The sequence below is a fragment of the Dermacentor albipictus genome, chromosome 10, assembly GCF_038994185.2.
Source record: "Dermacentor albipictus isolate Rhodes 1998 colony chromosome 10, USDA_Dalb.pri_finalv2, whole genome shotgun sequence".
Taxonomy (NCBI): Eukaryota; Metazoa; Arthropoda; class Arachnida; order Ixodida; family Ixodidae; genus Dermacentor; species Dermacentor albipictus.
The window spans coordinates 2948041-2970684 of NC_091830.1; the positions used below are offsets into that span (position 1 = coordinate 2948041).

At 46.7% G+C, this 22644-nt stretch overlaps 1 protein-coding gene and 1 long non-coding RNA gene across 6 annotated transcripts in view; one reads left to right on the plus strand and one right to left on the minus strand.

Annotated features, from left to right (window-relative positions):
* LOC135911957 (uncharacterized) overlaps window positions 1-22644 on the plus strand; it is a 179166-nt gene that overhangs the window by 19404 nt on the left and 137118 nt on the right. The window lies entirely within an intron of this gene.
* The window catches only part of LOC135911952 (neprilysin-1-like), a 72028-nt gene that overhangs the window by 3462 nt on the left and 45922 nt on the right, over window positions 1-22644 (minus strand). Inside the window, exons 7-9 of one of the 3 annotated variants that reach the window (XM_065444304.2) lie at window positions 12551-12875; window positions 4167-4357; window positions 886-1260 (exon numbers count right to left, since the gene is read on the minus strand). In XM_065444304.2, coding sequence (XP_065300376.1) covers window positions 886-1260; window positions 4167-4357; window positions 12551-12875 — 891 coding nt within the window. The remainder of the gene's footprint in view (window positions 1-885; window positions 1261-4166; window positions 4358-12550; window positions 12876-22644) is intronic. The other 2 variants (XM_070527468.1, XM_065444305.2) reach the window with 2 other exon arrangements.

Here is a 22644-nt window from a genome sequence, read left to right on the forward strand (position 1 = left end):
GTCACCGGCACGGGGAAGTACAGAAAGCTTTATAGATGTATTTTTTATATGCCTGCCATACTGTGGGTCGGCTCGTTGTGAACGGTTTGTACAATAAAATACATAATCGAGCGAAAGAAATTGCTACACATCGGCCCGGCAGTGCACTACTTGGCCACATGCAGCCACGATGCGTAAATGCATCACAGGTGGGAGGGGTCTTTCTGCTAAGGCACCGCTTTTTTATCTTTTCCTGCTATACAGTAATACAATGGTGCTGAAGACCGTAAACAAAGAGCTTTTCATTGTGTCATTTCCTGATGGATGGTGTCGTTCCAAGGTGTCGGTTCTAGAAGACATGCAATGCACGGCTCATGAGAGACTCTGTGGAGAGCATCACAATAATTTAGAGCTGCCAGCATTATTGAAGTTGTACCCACACCGCCATCCTAGAGCATTTTCGCATTTCGCTCCCGTGGGAATCCGACCGCCGCAAGCAAGATCGAACCCACGGCCTTGTGCTCAGCAGCGCAACACCGTAGCCAATTAGTCACCGCAGTGGGTATCATGAGCCACACTGCGGCTCTTCGAGCTATGGTTCCTCGCCGGAAACATGAACTGTGCTGACAAGTCTATCCTCATTGCATCGACTTAGCAAGGCCTGCCGCATCACTGTCAGCACATCGCGCTGGGGCCTACTGTAACGCGACATCGACTGAAGCACCATGTCCCTTGTTTCAAAATATCGAGGAAGTCTTCATGTCTACAGAGAGAGCGATCAAAACAACACGAAATGGTACGTGCAGCTAAAAAGCAATGTTAACGCTGATAGCATGTTATCGTCTTTCCCAATTAGTGGAGCTGAATGGAGTGTGATAAATTCCACGCGCCGCAGCCGCTTGTTACCGATCGAATGCGATACGCGCCGCCCGTGTCCAGAGGAACACCTGGTCCCTCTGCTCGGCCAAGAAGGAGGCTGTGGAGTTGCTCAGGTGTCGGTATTGCTCCTCGTAGCAGCGAGTCGCCTCGTTGTAGTTCTTCAGAGTCTGGTCCGTCCACCAGAGCTCCTCAATGCCCGCTGCCGACAGACGCGCCCCCCTGTGGCCGATGGCGCCGCTCAGAGCCATAGCTACCAGCACTCCGAGGGTGCCGTAGTTGAAAGGCTCGCCAGCCTCCGGATAGAAGAGCGGTGGCCCTGACAGCAACGTTGGCAGAAACAGCTCGGCGCCACTCCGAAGGGTCCACAGCTTCAGGTACGCTACGTCACCCGCCAGCTGGAGTCTGTCGACAGCCACAAGTGGAGCTTTTAGTTTACGTCATGCTGTTCAACCCGCACGGCCCCTTATAAACCATGTGAGGTTTAAGAAACAGAGGAGAGGAATGTGCCATCCGTTGCTGTTCTTAGTGTGCGCTGTTCATTTTCGTGCACGATACAGTTCTCGACGAGATGTAAAGCAGCCCGAAATAGACGATAACCGTCTATTGAAATATATCGACTCCATTTATTTTGCCCTGCTTGACATGCAACGATCTATATCTGCACCAACTACTCTAACAAGGCTTTTCTAGTTATTGTTGTCCAGATGTCTACTTTTCAAACGCCGGTCGCCTTCCTGAAGCTCTTCGGATACGTTAAATAGTGTTCTAAGCCTTGTTCCCTCTATAGTAAAGAGCTCAAAAAGTCTAGTGAGTGTAGGTAGTAGATTTTTCATTTAGACAGTCAAAACTTTTATTGATAATGTTGCAAGAGTTTTGTAATGCTTGAAAATTTTAAAAAGAAATCTCAAGGGCATCATTTTCAACTCCGTAATGAATAACACTGTCACGATTCTGTAAACTGCACCTATTAAGATATTGAAAGCGCACAAAGCTCTGATATTGCCGAATTTAAATATACCACTAATTTGTGATGAGGGCTTTGCTGACCTATTCTTACAATTTCACATATCAGCTCATACATCAAGTTTGCCGTTTTAGGCGCTCCAGCAGATGCAGTTTATACAACAGCGATACGCACTTTTACGCATTTGTAAACCTCTTGCTTCAACCTTTCAACCGATTTTCGCCAAGATGTGTGAGGTCCATCTTCAACGCAGTACTACTTCTTGCAGTTGTTAAAATTTAACTTTCTCTATCAAATCGGAATTCATTCAAATTGAACTAGCGCTTCTTTCGTGAGAGCATTTCTGCGTATTATATGCACCTGAATAAAGAAATTGGAGTTGGCTACGAGTTCTCTTCATATCCGAGATCATTTAAGTACGCTGACATCTATGTGGTCCGGACTGAAGCTGCCCGCTGAATTATCCGCTAAATAATAAAGTTTTACGCTTCGGCAAAGCTTCGCCACTGCGGTGGCGAAGCTTTGCCGTCGGTGATGCCTTGGGCAGTGACATTGAAACAGAGCATTTCAAATGTTACATTTAGCTGCGGACAATCTTGCTCACCAGAGACCACTGCGCAAAGTATCGCAGCATCTCGAAACACGGAAGCCACTAATTTCAAGATAGTTGCCGACGACTTCGCCTGTACTCGGCACTTTTTCCTCACCACGTAGCTCCCGTTTTCTGCACACAAATGCACCTTCACGCTTAAGGAGAACATCCTCGCTGCTTAAGAAAACAAATTCGCTATTTCGACGAAAGTGTAAAGCAGTGGCGGCTTGTGCTGTCAGTCATCTTTTTCAGCATAACTTTTGTCAACGAAAAGCTCAATGAAGGCGCCTCCCAGCAATCTCCAATTACCTCTGTCTTGCGTTAGCCGACTACACCAGCATCAAGGTAAATAGTGACGGTATTAGAACAGTGTGTTCAACTACTCCTTAAAGTGGCCAATTACTGTTCCGACAAATGGTTGTATTTCCGTCACTAAGTGCATGGACCTTCCCGATGTGTTTGCACCTGCATGGGCTGGTAATGCAGGCCTATTCGCTCCGTATACAGCTTTGTCTCGCTGTCATCTTCGGATACTCCTTTAAGCCGGAAAAATGGTGTGCATCGAACGGGGCTCGAACCGATTAGTTTAAGCCACAAATCCGGCACATTTGCTGTATTCAACGCCGATATGTGACACCACGTTGCATGCAGTAATATGTTTTCGTTGAGCGCAGTCCTCACCACCGTGGTTTTGCTCCATTGGAAAGCTTCTTGCTATACCTTGCAGCACTTCAACACACACAAAAGTGTTCCCAAAAGATGAATACAGCGCTGAATCAATATGGTAGCTTGCAATATGTACTAGCAGTGTAATAGCTTCGTTGTTCTACTAAGAATGCTTGTCAATCGCTGATGTTCCGTAATCATGAAATTCAGTGTCCAGCAGCGGTTTGATTTTCGCAAACGGCTATTCAGCTTCTTAACGCGCGCTGTTCTCAAATTTGTGAAATCAATGATTCGTCACTGCAATACCTTAAACTTTTCGGGTATTAATGTAAAAGTCTTATACGCCCAATTAAGTGAAGTCGGCGGGAACGAGAGATGGTACCGAAATGGTCGACGGTGCAAAGAGTAAAGGCACGTCAAGAACTTCTCGAATTGACGTCGAATTGCTCGAGGAGGTTCCGGTAAACAAAGTAAATTAATGACTTCGAAAAGAAAATTAGGTACATTTCTGTTCGGATGGGAAGACGAGCACGCTACCCCGACGCCACGGTGGCTCCGCGGTTCTGGCTAACTAAAGGTGTGCGTGCGTCATTGCACACGTCACATCGCAGCCACCTTGCTGACCAAAGGGGTGGCTTAATGCGCGCTTCATTCGGCGCATGACGGGGCAGCCAATGGGGAGGAGGTGACGCCACGTCATGAGTGTATAAAATGAGACGTTCATGACGTCCCAAGGTCTACAAACGGTATGTTTTCGCATTTCCACACGTAAGCATTTTGAAGTGTCTCTGCCGAATATTTTAACTTTCTTTCGTGTAGTATGACATAAAAACTTGTATGCGTATCCTTACTCTTCGTACTGTGTTAAGGCCAACGTTTAACAAATTATTATCGGCGTTCGAGAGGACTCAAAGGCGGAACAACAATGTGCGCTAGGCTGCAGTCAAAGATGAAATACTGGCTCCCGTAACAATATAACTCGCGTGTTTCAGCTCCGGACACACTCAAATGCCACAGAGAAAAGGCGTGTTTCAATCTGAGCGCATGACGTGCGCGTCGGCTGTATCCTTTTTCGAGGCTGCTTACTTGCCGTAGAAGCCGTACTCTTCGTTGCCAACCTCCCTGCGCATCTGCGTGTCCAGTTGGGCAGCCTCCATGTAGCTGTTGACGAAGTCCGCGGGCGGCCTGCTCAGCTTCGAGTAGTTCATCTGGCGGCTCTGGGCCACCGACGCCTCCGAGATGTTCGGGTTGATTGTGATCAGACGCACGTTTCTCACCTGTAAACGTGTCAGTCTGTGATTGATCATGCAAATGTAGGGCTAAACATTGCATATTCAACTTGCCAGACTCACAATGTGAACCATCAATGTTCTGTAGTATTTCTCGGTGCAAAAGTATGTAAGGACATCTAAGATTAAGAGAACTTCCAGACAATATGTCATCACTAAAGCATCACTTTAACAGCCATTTAGAAATTACAAAAAGGGCGATTATGTCTCAATTAATAAAGAGCTTGAACTATTCTTGGATGGCTGCATTCCAACTTTTTCGATCGTACAGGGGAAGAAAACTGGATTTCCTATAAATATAACTTTACAAGTCTCATCAACAAACACATACCGTTACAAAATATTTCAGGTAAACAACGGGCACCTTGGTTTACCACAACATTAAAGAGGCTACTCTACAAAAAAAGCGTCTTTTTTGTTTAGCGAAGTCTACAAACAGTCTTGCTCGCTGGCTTGTATATCGTCATAGTCTGTGCTCCTATCGCATTGCTACCAAACAAGTAAAATATTTTTTTCTGCAGAGCACACTTCCTTCTCTTCATTCCACCAACCCTTCCAAGTTCTGGAACTTTGTTAAACCTGCACAAAGCCATGCAATTTTTCTTCGTCTGGTATTGTGGCCCTGCTACTTTGTGGTTTTTCTACTTCCCGACCTAGCTTTGTCAAGAGCGCCCTTCCCGTTGCTGTATTGCTGAGTCTTCGTACTTGTGCCTTGAGCTGGCATTCCCTTAGTTCTTCAAAAGTGTTGCTGATACCAAGTTTCATGAGTTTGTCGTTGGATGTAGTTAAGTTTTTTTTTTGCTGTGTTGTTCTTTTCTCCTTGAAGTCGACCAAAGTCTCTTCAAGGTGTTTATCGGCGTTGATGAAGCAGGAGGCAGGTTGGAGGTAACAAAACTTGAAGATATATTGCAACGGAAATATTTACACAGTCAAATACAGAGTTAGCGAAAGAACACTGATACAAAACACACAAGTAAACAGCGCCTTACTCTTCTACTTTTTCTTAAGTTAGAGCCTAGGACAACTGTCACTACATACGACCAACCGAGTCTCACTGTTCTACCACTAAGTGGTTACGGCCCAGACTAGCGTTGCATCGTACGGAGTCTTACTGTTCTATCAGGTTTAGTGATTACAGCCTAGACTGAGGAACAAGCACCTCGTCTCGGTTGTTATAGGGGAAAGAGACAAAGAAAAAGGGCGGCAGGGCCGTTAGCCCATCCCACGGAAGCAATTGCCAATGAGAGCTGACAGTTTCTTAAGCCACAACCCAAAGGGATGGGCTTACTCTCATAAGTGAATCTATTGGAAAACCACCCTGCTTTCCCTCTTCCCACATCTTCTTCTCCCCCTCCTATTTCCACGTGGTCAGTGACGGCCTCGTCAAACACGCCAGGCCTGCATGATTTATTGAGGCCATCTCGCACCTCAGCGGCGTTTCTAGCCAGCAAGGGGGGGCTCGGGCGCTGGTGTCCCAACACCGCGTACCGTAGTCCCCCTCCAGGTTTTTCCTGGTAGAAAACTAATTACCGCTGGCGGCATCCGGACTCGGGTGCTCTTAAAACGACGCCGCGCCCCTCTCTACGGCGCGCACTGCATGTTGTAACACGACACAAAGCGGGCTCTCCCCAGCGCTCAAAACAAGATGCACGTGGCTGCCGTCCGAATGCGTAGGGGGGTGAACCCCCCGCTCCGTACGCGCCAGACGTGGTCAACATTGCTAGCAGCTGCGTCTCTAATTGGCAGGGGACTCAAGAGCCGGCGCCACAACGTCGCGTATACAACCTTTGTCCGCTCGAGCTTTGTCCGCTTGGCCCTATTATGACCATCGGCGGAATGTCAACAAAGCCCGAGTAAAAGCATTTTCTCCGAGTCCGTTTTGCGCCTCTGCACCGCGCCCCCCGCGGCGGCGCGCGCCTCGGCTCGTCACCCAACACCACGCGGGCCGTCCGACCCCTCAACCACAGAAACGATTGCCGCCTGACGCGCTGGGGGGTTAGACGCTTCCCTATTCACAAAACGCACGGGCAACTCGCGGCACTTCAAAAGTATATACAAAACAATCATGCAGCCCTCCGCCGTCCATTCTGCGTGTTCGAGAGATGAGCGGCCTAACACGTTCCCCCTAAAGAGTATACTGGGCTGATTTTCGCTCAGTGATACGATAAATCACTGCCGCGATTACGTAATGAACATTCTAACCACACCCTAGCCTAATTACATCACAGCAACAAACACTTTCATATAACAAAGCAAGAAGAGAGTAAAAAGAAATACACAATACATGTCATCAAACTATCAAGCACACGATTGCAGTTCCAAACTGTAAGAGCACTCTAGTGTCTCTGGGTCTTGAATCGGCACTCACAAAGTCCGCAATATACAGCGCCAAGTGAGCAGGAACATTCACGCCCATCCAGTTGGCATGGCAGTATAGTATTACGCTGGCTTCCATGAGCTGTTGTGAAGCCTGGACAAAGCATCCGCGTTACCATTACTGACACCCTTCCGATGTCGCACTGACACGTGATATCGCTGTAAAGCCAGCGCCCATCTTGTCAATTTTGCCCCGTGTGGAGTCGAAGTTGTAAGGTACGACAATGGATTGTGGTCGGAAACAACGTTTATCTCGGCACCAAAAAGCCAGTAGTCAAACTTCTTTAAGGCCCATATAATAGCAAACGCTTCCCTCTCAATTGTCGACCATCGCGTCTGAGTCGGCGTGAAGCGGTGGCTGGCAAAGGCATTAGGCCTCTCCTTTCCCTCGGCTGTCATTTGCGCCAAACAAGCGCCCGCCGCCGTAGCTGACGCGTCTGCGAAAAGCCAGTCGGACTCAGATGGGTCCGGAGTGCTGAGCGCCACGGCCTCGCACAGGGACTGTTTCAGCGTCTTAAACGCCGTCTGAGCTTCCTCTGACCAGGGTATGCTATTGGGTACCCCTTTCTTTGTTAACCGCATGAGCGGGCTCGCCACCTCTGCACATTCTCGGACGCACTCGCGATAGTAGCCGCACAGTCCTAGCAGGATGCGTAGCTCCTTTTTAGTGCGTGGTGTCGCCACATTCTTAATTGCAGCTATTTTCTCTTCGTGTTCTGGGGTTGAGAATCTTGGTGCGCAACCTAATTTCTTGAGCATCGACTGTGTGAGCTGTGATTTGAAATTAGTGCCCTGGTCGGAACAGATCATTTCCGGAACGCCAGTGCGACTGAAAATTTCAATCAACGCGTCGCAAGTCGCCTTAGCTGTCAAAGAGCGCACTGGGACAATCTCTGGCCACCCTGTGCAAATGTTCACCAAGCATAGCGCGTACCTATGACCTTTCGCTGACGGTCTGTCTAAGGGTCCAATGATGTCTGCATTGACAATTTGAAAAGGGTGATTTGGCCTAGTGCGAGGAGTTATAGATACTCTGTCCGTGCGACGCCTGTCAGAGCGAATTTGACAATCATGGCATGAACGACAATGCTCTAATACCTCCTTCTCCATGCCAGGCCAAAAAAAATTACACCTAATACGCACTTTAGTTTTCCTTGGCCCTAGGTGCCCTCCGCATAGTGACTCATGAGCTAAACGCATCACCTCACTGCGCTTGTCTTTGGGAACAACTAGTTGTCTCACTCGGGTGCCTACTATTGAGTCCCAGTGGTGTAAGAGTCCATCAGAGACGAACATGCCGGATTTCCCACTCCAAGCATCTTCCCATCCCTTCTTTAAGGTAGCGTCAGCTAGCTGCAATCTGCTGAACTCTTCTCTCTGGCTTATTGACGCATCCCTCTCTTCATCAATTAGCTCAACTTCCCCAGAAACACCTTCCTCTTCCAAAGTAACGTTGCAGGCCACTGCCTCGGCTTTCTCATTTGATCGCTCTATGATCTGAGCAGGCTCGGCCGGTGCTACAATGGATTCCAGAGAGCTTCTGGCCTTGAATAAATGTTCCCAATCTTCCTTGGTCAACAAACAATCTGTGCCCTCGACGAGCTCATTAGTCAACGCGCAGAGTAGGTCAATGTTCTGGGGCTCCGCCGCCATTTGCGGGCTATTTAACTTTACCGGCAACGTTGCTAGCTTTGCCTCGATAGTTTTACCAAATGCAGACACCAATCTTATTGTGCCTGATGGCTCCACGATACTTTTCGGAAGGAGACTCTCACGTATGACAGTTATTTCACTTCCCGTATCTAGAATCGCATCTGTGGATACGTTTCCGCATGAGATAGGGATCAACTGCAGGTTAGTTATGCCTTCGCCTGTGTGTTTCAAGGCCTCTACCTTTGCAGTGAGGACTCCATTCGATATCTCACTTCCCGTCTCGTGGGCTATCGACACCCTTTGTGCCCTCTGCCTTGGCTCGATAGCCTTCTTTGGCTGATTTTCCTTGTCACTAGACACCGGGCAATCCTTAGCGAAATGGCCTGAGCTGTGACATACGTGGCACTTGAGGGCGCTTTTCGCCACTCGCGTCGGCTTTTGCCCCATCTCTGCCGCTGATGGCTTTGAGGCATATCCTTTGCCTTTCGCTTGTTCCAAAGTTTGCAGTACTTTGGCAATCTCAGGTGGCTTAAGCCATTCCTCGCCTTCTCGTAGCCTCACGTACTCAAGACCCTCTATACTAAGGCCCGCTTTTATACGATCCGCGACCATGAGTTCTGCCATCACTTCTACAGTGTCGGCTCCTCTTACTTGAAGGTAGTAGGAAAAATACGTTTTCACTCGCGACGCGAACTGTGACCACGTTTCCTCCTTCCGCTTCACTGCTCTCTCAAACCTCTGCAGATACTCCGCGGGAGAAAGCTTCAGTTCCATCAACACTGCCTGTTTAACTGACTCGTAATCTGTACTCTCTTCCTGGTTGAGGTTACGCAGTAGGTAGCGAACGCGCTCAGTTAGAGCTGGCATGACTAAATGCACGCGACTCTCATACGGTACCCCGTAAGTAGCAAAAAGTCGTTCTACCTCCTCAAACCATAAGGGTACATCCGCGTCACACGGCAGGCGGAACCCTTTCAGCACTTTAGCGCATTGCTCGACGGAGTCGAAGCCCATTCGCCTCCGATTGCCCCGTTCCGACTCAGCGCTGGACGACGCGCCATTGAGACGTTCAGCATTCGTCCTTGCCTGCAACAGCCTTTCATACTCAATCTGAAGTTGTATACAGGTAGTCTGAGCATTGAGCCTTTGAATTTCAAGCTCAAGCGTTCTTGTATCATTCGGAATTTGCAAAGGCTGAGATGCCTGCTGCGAAAATTCCTGGCTCTGACTGGGTTCTCTCATTTCATTTGACTTATCGGAATTTAGCCTATCGTCATTTGATAACTCCCGATTCCGATCCATTTCCGCCACCGTCGCACCCTCAACTCCATTAGACTCCATTGTCTCTGTGCCCCCGCGTGTCCTCACCATTTGCTCTACACATCAACTGCCATGCCAACTTGAGAAAGACGCAAGAAATCCTGCTCACCCTTTGCTGAATGCACTGTCGTTTTCGGATCTCCTCCACGGTGCCGGGCTTGGCTGCTGTGGGATCTTCTCAAAGGTGCAGGAGGTGCTCGTTGGATGACTTGATCCCTTCACCACTGGTCCAGGATTCGATGTTGTAGAGTTCGCCGATCCTGTCGACTGCGCCAGTTAAGTTTTTTTTTTGCTGTGTTGTTCTTTTCTCCTTGAAGTCGACCAAAGTCTCTTCAAGGTGTTTATCGGCGTTGATGAAGCAGGAGGCAGGTTGGAGGTAACAAAACTTGAAGATATATTGCAACGGAAATATTTACACAGTCAAATACAGAGTTAGCGAAAGAACACTGATACAAAACACACAAGTAAACAGCGCCTTACTCTTCTACTTTTTCTTAAGTTAGAGCCTAGGACAACTGTCACTACATACGACCAACCGAGTCTCACTGTTCTACCACTAAGTGGTTACGGCCCAGACTAGCGTTGCATCGTACGGAGTCTTACTGTTCTATCAGGTTTAGTGATTACAGCCTAGACTGAGGAACAAGCACCTCGTCTCGGTTGTTATAGGGGAAAGAGACAAAGAAAAAGGGCGGCAGGGCCGTTAGCCCATCCCACGGAAGCAATTGCCAATGAGAGCTGACAGTTTCTTAAGCCACAACCCAAAGGGATGGGCTTACTCTCATAAGTGAATCTATTGGAAAACCACCCTGCTTTCCCTCTTCCCACATCTTCTTCTCCCCCTCCTATTTCCACGTGGTCAGTGACGGCCTCGTCAAACACGCCAGGCCTGCATGATTTATTGAGGCCATCTCGCACCTCAGCGGCGTTTCTAGCCAGCAAGGGGGGGCTCGGGCGCTGGTGTCCCAACACCGCGTACCGTAGTCCCCCTCCAGGTTTTTCCTGGTAGAAAACTAATTACCGCTGGCGGCATCCGGACTCGGGTGCTCTTAAAACGACGCCGCGCCCCTCTCTACGGCGCGCACTGCATGTTGTAACACGACACAAAGCGGGCTCTCCCCAGCGCTCAAAACAAGATGCACGTGGCTGCCGTCCGAATGCGTAGGGGGGTGAACCCCCCGCTCCGTACGCGCCAGACGTGGTCAACATTGCTAGCAGCTGCGTCTCTAATTGGCAGGGGACTCAAGAGCCGGCGCCACAACGTCGCGTATACAACCTTTGTCCGCTCGAGCTTTGTCCGCTTGGCCCTATTATGACCATCGGCGGAATGTCAACAAAGCCCGAGTAAAAGCATTTTCTCCGAGTCCGTTTTGCGCCTCTGCACCGCGCCCCCCGCGGCGGCGCGCGCCTCGGCTCGTCACCCAACACCACGCGGGCCGTCCGACCCCTCAACCACAGAAACGATTGCCGCCTGACGCGCTGGGGGGTTAGACGCTTCCCTATTCACAAAACGCACGGGCAACTCGCGGCACTTCAAAAGTATATACAAAACAATCATGCAGCCCTCCGCCGTCCATTCTGCGTGTTCGAGAGATGAGCGGCCTAACAGATGTGTTCCTTGGGAGGTGGAGAGCTGTTTTATACGCTTTCCGGAGGATGGTCTCCACTTGCTCTTTTTCGGTTTTGGTGATTGCATGGTACGGCAGTGAGTATGTGACCCGGGTGACTATCAGGCTGTTGACCAACCTGAGTGTGTGCGCCACTCAGGTTGGTCAACAGCCTGAGTCGCGCACACACGCCGGACAACACGAACGCCGTTCGTGTTGTCCGGCGTTCGTGTTGTCCCCTTCTCTACTCTTGTGTCCTGTCTGCACGTCTCACTTCTTTTTTGCATAATGAATCCTTACCAAATAGCTCAGCTTTCTGTCGTTCTAAACACTGCCCACGTAATCATTTCAGGTCCCCCTATGTCATTTCTCTTCGTTGTCATTGGCTACAGCCCTCACCATGTTGCCCTTGTCGTTGGCTTTCTAGCACTGCAGTCTGCGCTTATGGGTGGTTCGATGGTTTTTCCGCGTCTGTCCCAGTGCACTACTGACGATGGCGCAGACCACCGCACGACAATATATCAACCTTCCTGCTGTTAACAAGGCAAAACGTAGAATGGACACGAGACGAGAAGACGGCACCACAAGCGCCCACTTTCAACAACGTTTATCATGCTATTCTAGCGAAATATATAAACCTGAATTGCAATAAAATATTCTACGCATGACAATATATCAACCTGTACTGAAATAAAAAAATTATAGACTGACAATTAACATTTAACTTGCTTTATAATTTCCCCGTTGAACTGTGTCCGCAGTAATGGCTGCCAGAAAGAAACAAACACTGCAACGCCTTTTGTATGCCCAATGAGCAATGTTCGAATACCCCACTCTACTCGCTTGGCTAGGAATATGTGGCTCAACGTCCTGCGGAGGTGCTGCTAGCTCAAATCGAACCGCTTCCGTTGCCTCTGAGCTCGCGCTACGGTGTGGCCAGGCCCACCGTAGCGCGAGCAGTCGCCTGTGTCAGATCGGCTGATTTGGCAAAGCGTGCTCCGGAACCGTGTCTCGAACCAGCAGTGCCCCCGGAAGTATACACACGCACGTCTGAGCTCACAGTTACTCTGCACGCTCCCTATCGGGCCATACATGCTGTAACTCCACCGGAACGCACCGCTTCCGCGCTCTATTGACCAGTCTGGTGGATGCCTGCGCACGCTATCGTCAGTAACACTGCTTCTTCGCTGTCACAGTGCGTGCTTCGTTTAGCCCACAAACGCACCTTCCTGATGGCTTCAAGACGGGAGGGCAGCTCGAGCCAATGGGCGCGGTTCATGTGGTCTACGACCCCGTCCAGGATATCGTCGAACAGCTTTCGGCTCGCCTCAACAGCCGTGTTGTCGATGGTCAGGTTGGCCACCAGGGTGGGCCACGTGTAGAACAGGAACTGGCGCGTCGTGTTCAGGCACATGATGACCACGTCGCGCGCGTGCTGCTGCTCGTAGCGCCGGAAGAAGTCATAACGCAGCACCTCCATCACCACTTGCACGGTGATGTAGGCGGTGGCGTTGCGAAGGCCGCCACCCATCACGATTTCCATGACGGTCCTGCGAACGGCTATCCCCTTACAAAAATGACTTTAGACTACATATAGAAAGTCTATAGACTTCTTATAGACGACCTTTCCTTTCTATAGATTTGGCCTTTTGTTGATACAAAGTCTGTAGACTGTCTATAGACGAAAGTCGATAAAGTTTCTATTTCTTTTTGTCTATACGCAGTCTATAGACGGTCTATAGAAAAAAGTCGATAAGGTGTTTGCTCTTTTTTGCCTACTTCCCCTCTATGGACTACCTATAGACGAAAGTCGATACAGCTTCTATCTATTTTTGTCCATACTTTGTCTATAGACTTTCTATAGACGAAAGTCAATAAGGTTTCTATTTCTTTTGTCTACTCGCAGTCTATAGACAGTTTATAGAAAAAAGTCGATAAGGAGTATGTTTCTTTATTGTATCCTTCCCCTCTATGGACTACCTATAGACAAAAGTGGATTACGGTCTCTATCTATTTTTGTCCATACTCTGTCTATAGACTCTCTATATTAGACATTTAATAATAATAGTCGGCTAAGGTTTCTATTTCTTTTTCTCTCCTGGTGTATTGAATGTCTATATAAGAAAGTCGATAATATGTAATGCCGAGTTCCCGTACTCCCCGCCCTCTGCGAAGGCGATGATATGGCACTGGTTCATGCGCGACCGGCACCGCGTGCAACCCCGGCGCGGCGGGCAAACCGTGCAGACTGCTAGTCGTCATTCGGTGCAGCTGCACCGAACGAGGATCGCGGCGGAACAGGCAACGTCCGAGTCACAAAGGTCTTCCAGGCACCCGAAGGCCCTAATCCTGGCTGCTTCCCGGACGTACACTTCGCGAGACCAGCTGGTGAAGGTCAGATGGTGATGATGTGGCAAAGGTGGTGAATAAGTCGCGAAAGCCGGCAGACCAGGTGGTGAATTCACCACCTGGTCTGCCTCTGAGTTGTCGTGGTATTGTATGTCTATAGATTAACAATAGACAAACATCGTTAATCTGGGCCCAACCCGTGTACGCTGTAACCAAGCGCAGGTACCGGTGGATAATACGTAGCTGCGTTTGATATAAGCCACTGAAGTTGTATACTGCTGAGATTGCTGTAGAGCCTATTTGTAGACATTAGTATACACATAGTGTATACCTCCGCATTTGTTGACCACATGATATGATCTACGTAGTCGGTCTCGGCAATCCCAAGACAGTCTTCACAGTTGTCGCATCACTTTTGCGGCAGTAGAATAAAGAAAGCAAAACGCCGATCCAATTGTTATAATAGTAGTTATGAACGCCAGCTTCAGCTACAAGTGGATTCCAAACAGGCATCGAGCTAACAGCAAGGACACTCGTAATGTTTGTAGCTGACAACGCGGACTTTGTGAATGTGCGATGAACCGATGTCGCGCATGTGGTGTTCGCGTTGTGTGTCGTCCGATTCTCGGATACTTTTCACATTTTCTTCATACCTCGGCTGCGTCACTAACATAGGGCGGTTTTTTGTTGACTGATATCCTGCACTATAAACCCATCAAAGTTTCTCATTTACTTAAAATAGGTGCCAAATTATCAGAGCCCACCCAGTATTTCGCCGGCGGTATGCCTGGGCAGCCACGCATATGAGTACCTCAATGCTGTACTGATTGCTTTGACCTATCACCAGAACAGAAAATTAGCACTAACATACGTGTGGGCATCACATTTGGTGGTACGCTGGAAGATATGCTACAAGTACGCTGTATTACTAATCGACGCTGGCAATAATGCGTCTGAAACGTTTGAAGGGCCCTGTAATGGCTTTTACAAACAGCGCATTCAAGTTAGCGTTCCAGTCTCATACGATAGCCCACAGCGTTTGTCATACAACCTGCCAGCGCATTTCCTTCGTCCACGAAAAAAGATGAATAATGGTGATAAAGATGAAAAAGCCACCCGTTCCGGCGCGCATGGCGCGCCGAGAGAGAGCGAAAAAAAAAAATGAAGGAGGAAAAGGCGCTCACACTCCTCCGAGCGCGCGCGCTCGCGCGCGCGGAGCTCCTGCGCATGCGCGGAGATTTTGCGCATGCGCGGCGGTGCGCCATCTCAACGAGTGCGCCAGGCACGTATACGGTTGTACCGGTGTGCGGTGTCCGCCTGAGCGTTGGGGTCTGTGTATGCGTGTCATCTTTGTGGCATCACACGTCAACTACACTGAACGGTAAGCTTTAGCAAAGATGTTTTGCGTCAATAGCTCATGATTATGTGAGCGCATTTCGTAGCGCGAAGCGGCTGCATGTAGCGCAGGCGACTCGGGTATAGTGTCGGTTTGTCGTTGACATAGTTTCATAACGCGCTCTTGTTCTCGCTTCTACTATACGGAATGTTTTACGGCGAGCGATCGCTCGGGCTTGTTGATTTTCGCATAATAGTTTAGGTGCGTAAAGAAGGAAGCTACACCATGTATTAACTTGATATTGAGCTACCACTAAGCGGATTGTGTATGTTGGGCAGCCAGTGTGGCAGATCTCATTTCGTGGCGCTTGATCCGGCCGCGATGAATGCTGCGCCGCATGTGTAGTGAAATTCTCGTGACACGCTTTACGTATATATCTCGAAATTGTGTTAGCATCAAGAATGTTCTGACAGACATGTATAGTTAAATAACTGCTAACGTACTCGGATGAAAGGCCGTGTTTGCGGGGCATGCATCAGCAGTGTGTGCACTGCCGTTTTCGCATTGTTTTTAAGGTAGCAGTATGTTTAAGGTTTCTGGCAACCAATCTAAATAATTTTGGGAAGTTACAGCAAGCAAAACACGAGACTTGAAGAAATGTCAAGCGAAAATCTCTAGATTCACCCAATCTATTTATATGCAACCACAAACGCTTTTCGAGCATGAAACCTGCGATAAGCTCAGTCACTCGCAGCTTCGCAACTTAGCCGAAAAAATTGGAGCACAATAAATTAGTCGCTCCGGGAAGCACCTTTACACGTTTCAGACTGAAGGCATTGTGTTTGACGGTAGTTGGAAGATTTGTTTTTTGTCTCTTTTTTAAACAGTTTAGCAGCAGAAGTTATCTTTCGAGCTATATGAAAAGCGTTAAGCGCCTTTCGATGCTTCGGGGTTATGCAGTTTAGGTGCTCTTAATCTCTAGGCAGCTGCTGGCGCAGATTCGCATTGTGCCAGTCGTGCACGGTATGAAGCCCTTGTCGTGCGCAATAAGTGTTCCGGTTTTCATTACTGTTGCATGTAGTGCCGTCATCTTGGACAGACTGCATACTATATGCGCTGTACAAAAGAATAAAGAGCCAGATTATCAATTTGGTGGTCTTTTCTTAGTAGATAACGCACAGATTATTCAAATAATTCAGTGGACATGGCATTTGTTCTACCCTTATTAACACACCTAAGAGATCGTAACATGTTTTAGTTGATAAGTGACCTGATCAGTACGCCCCCATTCATGCGCATTCTACTGAAAGTGTGGCAAATGTATTCATCTCGAAGTATGAGAAAAGAGACAATGCAGACTGTTCTAAGCGGAAATAAATTGCAAATGTTAACGTGATTGTTCAAAACTGCAGTCAGTATGCTGAGCATGTTCGATCGGCACGGGCACATTGCTTTAACACCTGAAAAATGTGCACAGTCCAGCAGGGTATCTTTGTTTCAACAATTATTATTATAGGAATCGTTTGGGATTCTCACATTTCTTTCGTTTTTATGAGTACACTGTGTGTCACATGAACCTGTCTTGAAACGAAGCGTACCGTTGCTAACACCGGCTACCATTATGGTTGTCTAACTGCTTATCATACTATAATATAACGAAACATCATAATGGTACTGATTAATATTGCCATGTAGTCTTTAGTCATAGGTAAACAAAGTTAACTAGAGGCATAAGTGGTGAGAGCAAATTATATAGAAAACTACTATTGAACCGTAAAAATAACTCATTGTATGAGTTTTCCCTCAAATTGTTGCATTTGTTTTACGCGTGTCTCTGTCTTCCGTGCTGTACTCGTGTGGCCATCAATTACGAACTTGCCGAAGCCCTTGTCAGCTTTATTAAACAAGGGATTCAAGTCGGTTGCATCTAATACTACATGTTAAGTGACTGACGTGTTATTCGTTTTATCTAAATATTATGGACTGGCACTACTTGGCGAGCATTAAACCATAGTATTTTTTATTGCACTTAAGCTGCAGGCGCAATAGATTGCCAGAAAATTTTCATGAAAACAGCCAGGAAAGGCTTGGAAAAAGATCGGGAAACTTTAAATTGGCCACATAGGTATGCTGTATTGTTACATGTCAAAGTTTCCAGAAAGTCTCTGTGTTAAATATATTTTTAAAACGTTTCACTTCATAAAAATTGAAGGAAATTGGTTCTATTTATTGAAAAAAAAGAAAGTTAAGCAGACTGACAAGGCATTTCTTACTCAATACGTTTTTTTTTGCGTTAACTAAACGTCCTGAACCTCGATAGCCTAGAAAAAATTTTCATCTTTCAAAGCACCTTAAATAATTTACTGTGATAGAATTCATTCGAACTATACTATCAGTTCTGTTTCCTAGGAGGTGCATATCTGTCGTGCCATGACAAAAATGCTCGTGTGGTATTTCGGGTGCTCATGTGGTATACCTAACTTGGAAACCTGTTAGCATGCCCAAGAGGCCTCTTACCTGCAAGAAATTAAGGTACCATATCAATACAATCAACCCATCCGCCATCTGTTGAAGTTATGGCCAATTACCCATTCATTTAAAAGTATGAGAAATACATTTCAATGTGTACTAAGCAAAATAAATTACAATCTTAGGCATGACACTGGGAATATTCCAGTCACGTCTCCTGAAAACATCCCTCTGCACGGGCATACTTAACTACCAGCCAAAAGAACTGCACAGACAGCCCAACTGGGTAACGTTTCCGCAATAAATATAGGGACCATTTGGGATAAGTACATTAATGCATCATATATGAACTTGTCATAAAAGGGAACATACTGTTGCTGACACGAGCAGCAGTTGTGACTGTTTAATTGTTCCCCATACCATGCAATAGAACATTGCATAAAGGTACTGATTTGTATTGACAAGCAGCCATTAGTCATAGTTAAACCGCATTAAGTATTGACTTAGATGGTTTGAGTAAATATATTCAGCTGCTTAATGAACACACAAAGAATACACATCTGTTATTTTTGCCTCATATTGCTGCATGTACTTATTTGCAGCATACACCTGCAGCACCTTTGGGACTAATGACGCAAAGGTCAAGGCCAGCCTGGCGACCATGCTTGCCAAGGAGTAGTGTAAATATTTAATCTGTTTCCATAATAGCATAAAACAAGAATTTAAGTAATTCATGTATTATATCGAGCAATAAAAACGGTTAATGTATTGCCGGTGCATTTGTTTTATTTTTTGCACTGCATGATTCAGCACCATATAAATTATTTCTGTTTATGCAACATATATGAAAGTACAGCTGGTTCAGGAGCTTTATTAATCTACTAACGGTAATGCATAAGTGCAGATGAAAAGGAACAGGTGCACATGCATAATATCTGCATTCCATGCATTTCATATCTATAAAATGAAATGAAATACATTCAAAACGTTTTGCTACCGCATGTAATGAAAAATGTGAACTAACTTGTAGATAGCCGCTATGGAGTTATGGCCTTATACACTCTTTGTAGACTTGTCTATAAAATGTCTGTGTCTAGAGTGTCTATAAATTAATGAAAATGCATGTTTGTTGGCAAGTGTATGCAGAATGTCATAGAAAAAAGTGTATTGGATTATAAAGTTCTGTTTTTGTAGACTGAAGTCTATAGAATGTCTATAGTATATATACATTTGTCTGTAGACATTCCATAGACTTCAGTCTACAAAAGTAGAACTGTAAGCCTATACACTTGCCCATAGACATTATGCAGACAACTGTCTACAAACATGAATTTTAATTAATCCATTGCTTAAATGATATTGCGCGACATAAAAAACGACATGGACGTGAAAGAAGACGACACACCAAGCGCAAACTTTCAACTAAGTTTATTGTGCCACTGCGTCATTTTATACATGGCATGCACGTAAGTCGCGCATGCGCTTACACGGAAATGAAGTGCGAAATCATGTAACATGGTTACGTGTCGTGTGATGCCGCGTCCAAGTAACGTAATTCTTTTTCTGTGAGAGCTAGAGACGGGAAGCTGACACACGCATCACCCAATTTCGCGATCATCTGTGCTTCAGATATCTCACGGATGAGCTGCGTGCTGCCACGGGAAACAATCGTACATTGATCCTCAAGAGGTTTGCACCCATGATCGCGACAGTGGATCGCAAAGAACTCAGAATCTGTGATTGAATTCTTGAAGTCACATTCTGACCGTGGTCTTCAGGCGTTTTCCATTGATGTAAAGGATCTTTATTATTCCTTGCCGCATAGAAGCGTACTGTCCTGTGTTGAGCAATGTATAGATAAGTATGGTGCTGTTTCCTTCCAGAATGAGGCCGGCATGTCTTGCAGTCAATTTTTAGAACTTTTACAGATTTATCTTAATTCCACCTTTATCACTTGGGATAACCAATGTTTTTTGCAGAAGAGCGGAGTTTGTATTGGCTCTTGCATTGCTCCCATTCTTAGTGACTTGTTTTTATCTTGTTTAGACCATGACATTTCTTTACAAGTGCAAGGCACTGCAGTTTTTAAAACATTTAGATACGTTGATGACTTTTTAATTTTCATTGACTGCTCTTCTGATGCCTTCATTCTGGAAGCTAAGAAAGCGTTAGAAACGTTTCAGAAGTGCTTAGTCCCCTTCAAACTACTCATGAGATGCCGCCAGATAGGTCTCTTCGTTTTCTTGATCTTCGCCTGAATTTTCAGGACTGCCACACGTGTTGGTCGTACGAGCCGCGAACCAACAAACAACTTCTGCCGTATACGTCCGCACATTCTAAGCTTGTTAAGCGGGCCATTGTCAGTTTGTGCTTCAAGAATGCCCTTAGCAAGTCTTGCTGCCATGTTGTGGACGTAAGCTTAGAAGCGCAAACTTTACGGTTGTCCTTGGCTGGATATCCCAGGGTGGTGCTAGTGTCTGTCGCGGAACGCATCTTAAGAGAAGCGCGATCCAGTACGCAAAAGTCAGTTGCCGATGCCCCTCCTGGCACACGCCCTAAAGTTAGTGTCATACCTTACATGCACGGGATTTCCCACAACTTGAAAAAGATTGCCCAAAGAGCGAATGTAATGCTATCTTCGGCTGGTCGCTTCCATCCCCCGAAGCAGAGTCGGGCAGATCCGGCGTTCCCCGATCTCAGAGGTAGAGGACGAGCGCGCAGGCCAAACGTGCGACTCGCTCTCGGAGGAGGCAATGGCAGATGCTAAACCACGTGACTACTACCAATGTCAGATGTTTCGCTCATCGAAAGCTCCCGGCGATGCCGGGAAAACCGGCGGACGCGCCGGCGGGACGAGCGTTCGTCGCAGTGGCCTAGGTTGCCTAGGTTACGGTGGGCCGTCGCCAACAGCAGCAACGCGGCTCTGCGATGACGTTTCAATTTCGACGACTGCTCCGACGACAGGGCTCGCAGCGCCTCAGAGCGCTCGAAGGTGGAGGAGAGCAATCGAGAAGAACCAGCCGAACGCAGGGCGGGCACCCTCTTTCAACCAGCCGAAGACAACACCGCTCGCGAGAGCGCTCCAGAGCGCTCAGAAACGACCAGTCGAAGATGGCATAAGAGTTGTTTTTTCTGCTCCCGACAAGCTCGGCAGGCTTTGTAGGCTGACGGATCCAAATGCCGTCCCTTCCGATAAATGCAGAAAGCATCACCGAAAAAAGTTTGTCGAGTGTGTACACCGGGTGGTGTACAGCCTTCCGCTTTCTTGTGGCAAGAAATACATAGGACAAACTGGGCGTTGCCTCAATGATCGGCTCCGTAAGCACAGCAACAATGTTAAAAACGGCTCTGGCGGTTTCTTGGCGATCCACTGTCGCGATCATGGGTGCAAACCTCTTGAGGATCAATGTACGATTGTTTCCCGTGGCAGCACGCAGCTCATCCGTGAGATATCTGAAGCACAGATGATCGCGAAATTGGGTGATGCGTGTGTCAGCTTCCTGTCTCTAGCTCTCACAGAAAAAGAATTACGTTACTTGGACGCGGCATCACACGACACGTAACCATGTTACATGATTTCGCACTTCATTTCCGTGTAAGCGCATGCGCGATTTACGTGCGTGCCATGTATAAAATGACGCAGTGGCACAATAAACTTAGTTGAAAGTTTGCGCTTGGTGTGTCGTCTTCTTTCACGTCCGTGTCCTTTTTTATGTCGCGCAATATCATTTAAGCAATGGATTACCAACTTGCCCGGAATGCTGCTCTCATTAATTAATCCATAGACACTCTAGACTCAGACTTTTTATAGACTAGTCCATAAAAAGTGTATGGCCATAAGTCTATAGGCAATCTATAAACAGTCTATAGACTTAGACTTTTTATAGACTAGTCTATAAAAAGTGTATGGCCATAAGTCTACATACAGTCTATAGACTGTGTATAGACAGTCTATAGACTCAGACTTTTTATAGACTAGTCTATGAAAAGTGTGCGGCCATAAGTCTATAGACTGTCTATAGACTAGTCTAAAGAAATGTCTATAGACAGTCTATAAACTTAGACTTTTTATAGACCAGTCTATAAAAAGTGTGCGGCCATAAATCTATAGACTGTCTATAGACCAGTCTAAAGAAATGACTATAGACAGTCTATAGATTTCTTAGACAAATGTCTATGGACTGTCTATGGACTTAGTATAAAAATTTTTGTAAGGGTCACTCGTAAGTGGCGTACAGTATTTCGAATCATCTTGACAGGATATATTTTCTCAACGTTTTGTACAGACCCACACTACACAAGGATCGATGAACGCAGGCGTGAACTTGCAGACGAAATTTATTGAAGGGAAAGGCCCGATCATATAAACAAGACAACGGAAAAGCAAGTAAAAATGTAAGATAATTGCAAAAAGAAGAAGCAAAATGACGTGACAATCAGATCGTACACACCTCGGCACTGTACAGGGTGACCCAGCTCTCATGCACAGTTTTATAAAGAAAAAAAATGGATTATTCTACGTGAATGAGGGCCTTATTGAGGGTCTTGTTGAAAATGCGCAAGTAATTTTGTTGAGTCCCTGACATTCACTATTTCATTAAACGTAATTATCCACCTTTTGTTTCTTCGATTGTCAGTATGTCAATTAGGCGGTGGTAGAGAACTGTAAGGAACGTAAAAGGGAAGTATTTCCAGCAAGGCATTTTCCGGCAAATGGAGAACACCTGCGAAATATGAGAAACACCATCCCAATGCACACCCGTGCTCCCGAGATAGCAGCGCATTCAAACTCTGCGCCTCGGAAAGCAAGCCTTTCGGGTTACAGGGCCGAACAGTGGCAATAACAGCAAGCATGCTCTTTCCACGACGCGCAAAAAGCTCTCAGCGATCATTGCGCATCAAGATCAAGGAAATGCATTCCATGCGCACAGTTTCGCAGTAGCATGGTATTTCTCATATTTCGCGGGCTTTATCTATTCGCCGGAAAAACCGCAATGTCTACATTATTGAAACACCTCATTTTGACGTGTGTTACTATTCGCTATAATGACCTAATTGACATCTTGGCTGTTAGGAGAACAATGAAAAAGTTAGACAGCTATTACTTTCAATTACAATTGGATGGGAGCGTATTCAAACTTATTGGTGGTTTCTCGACACGACTA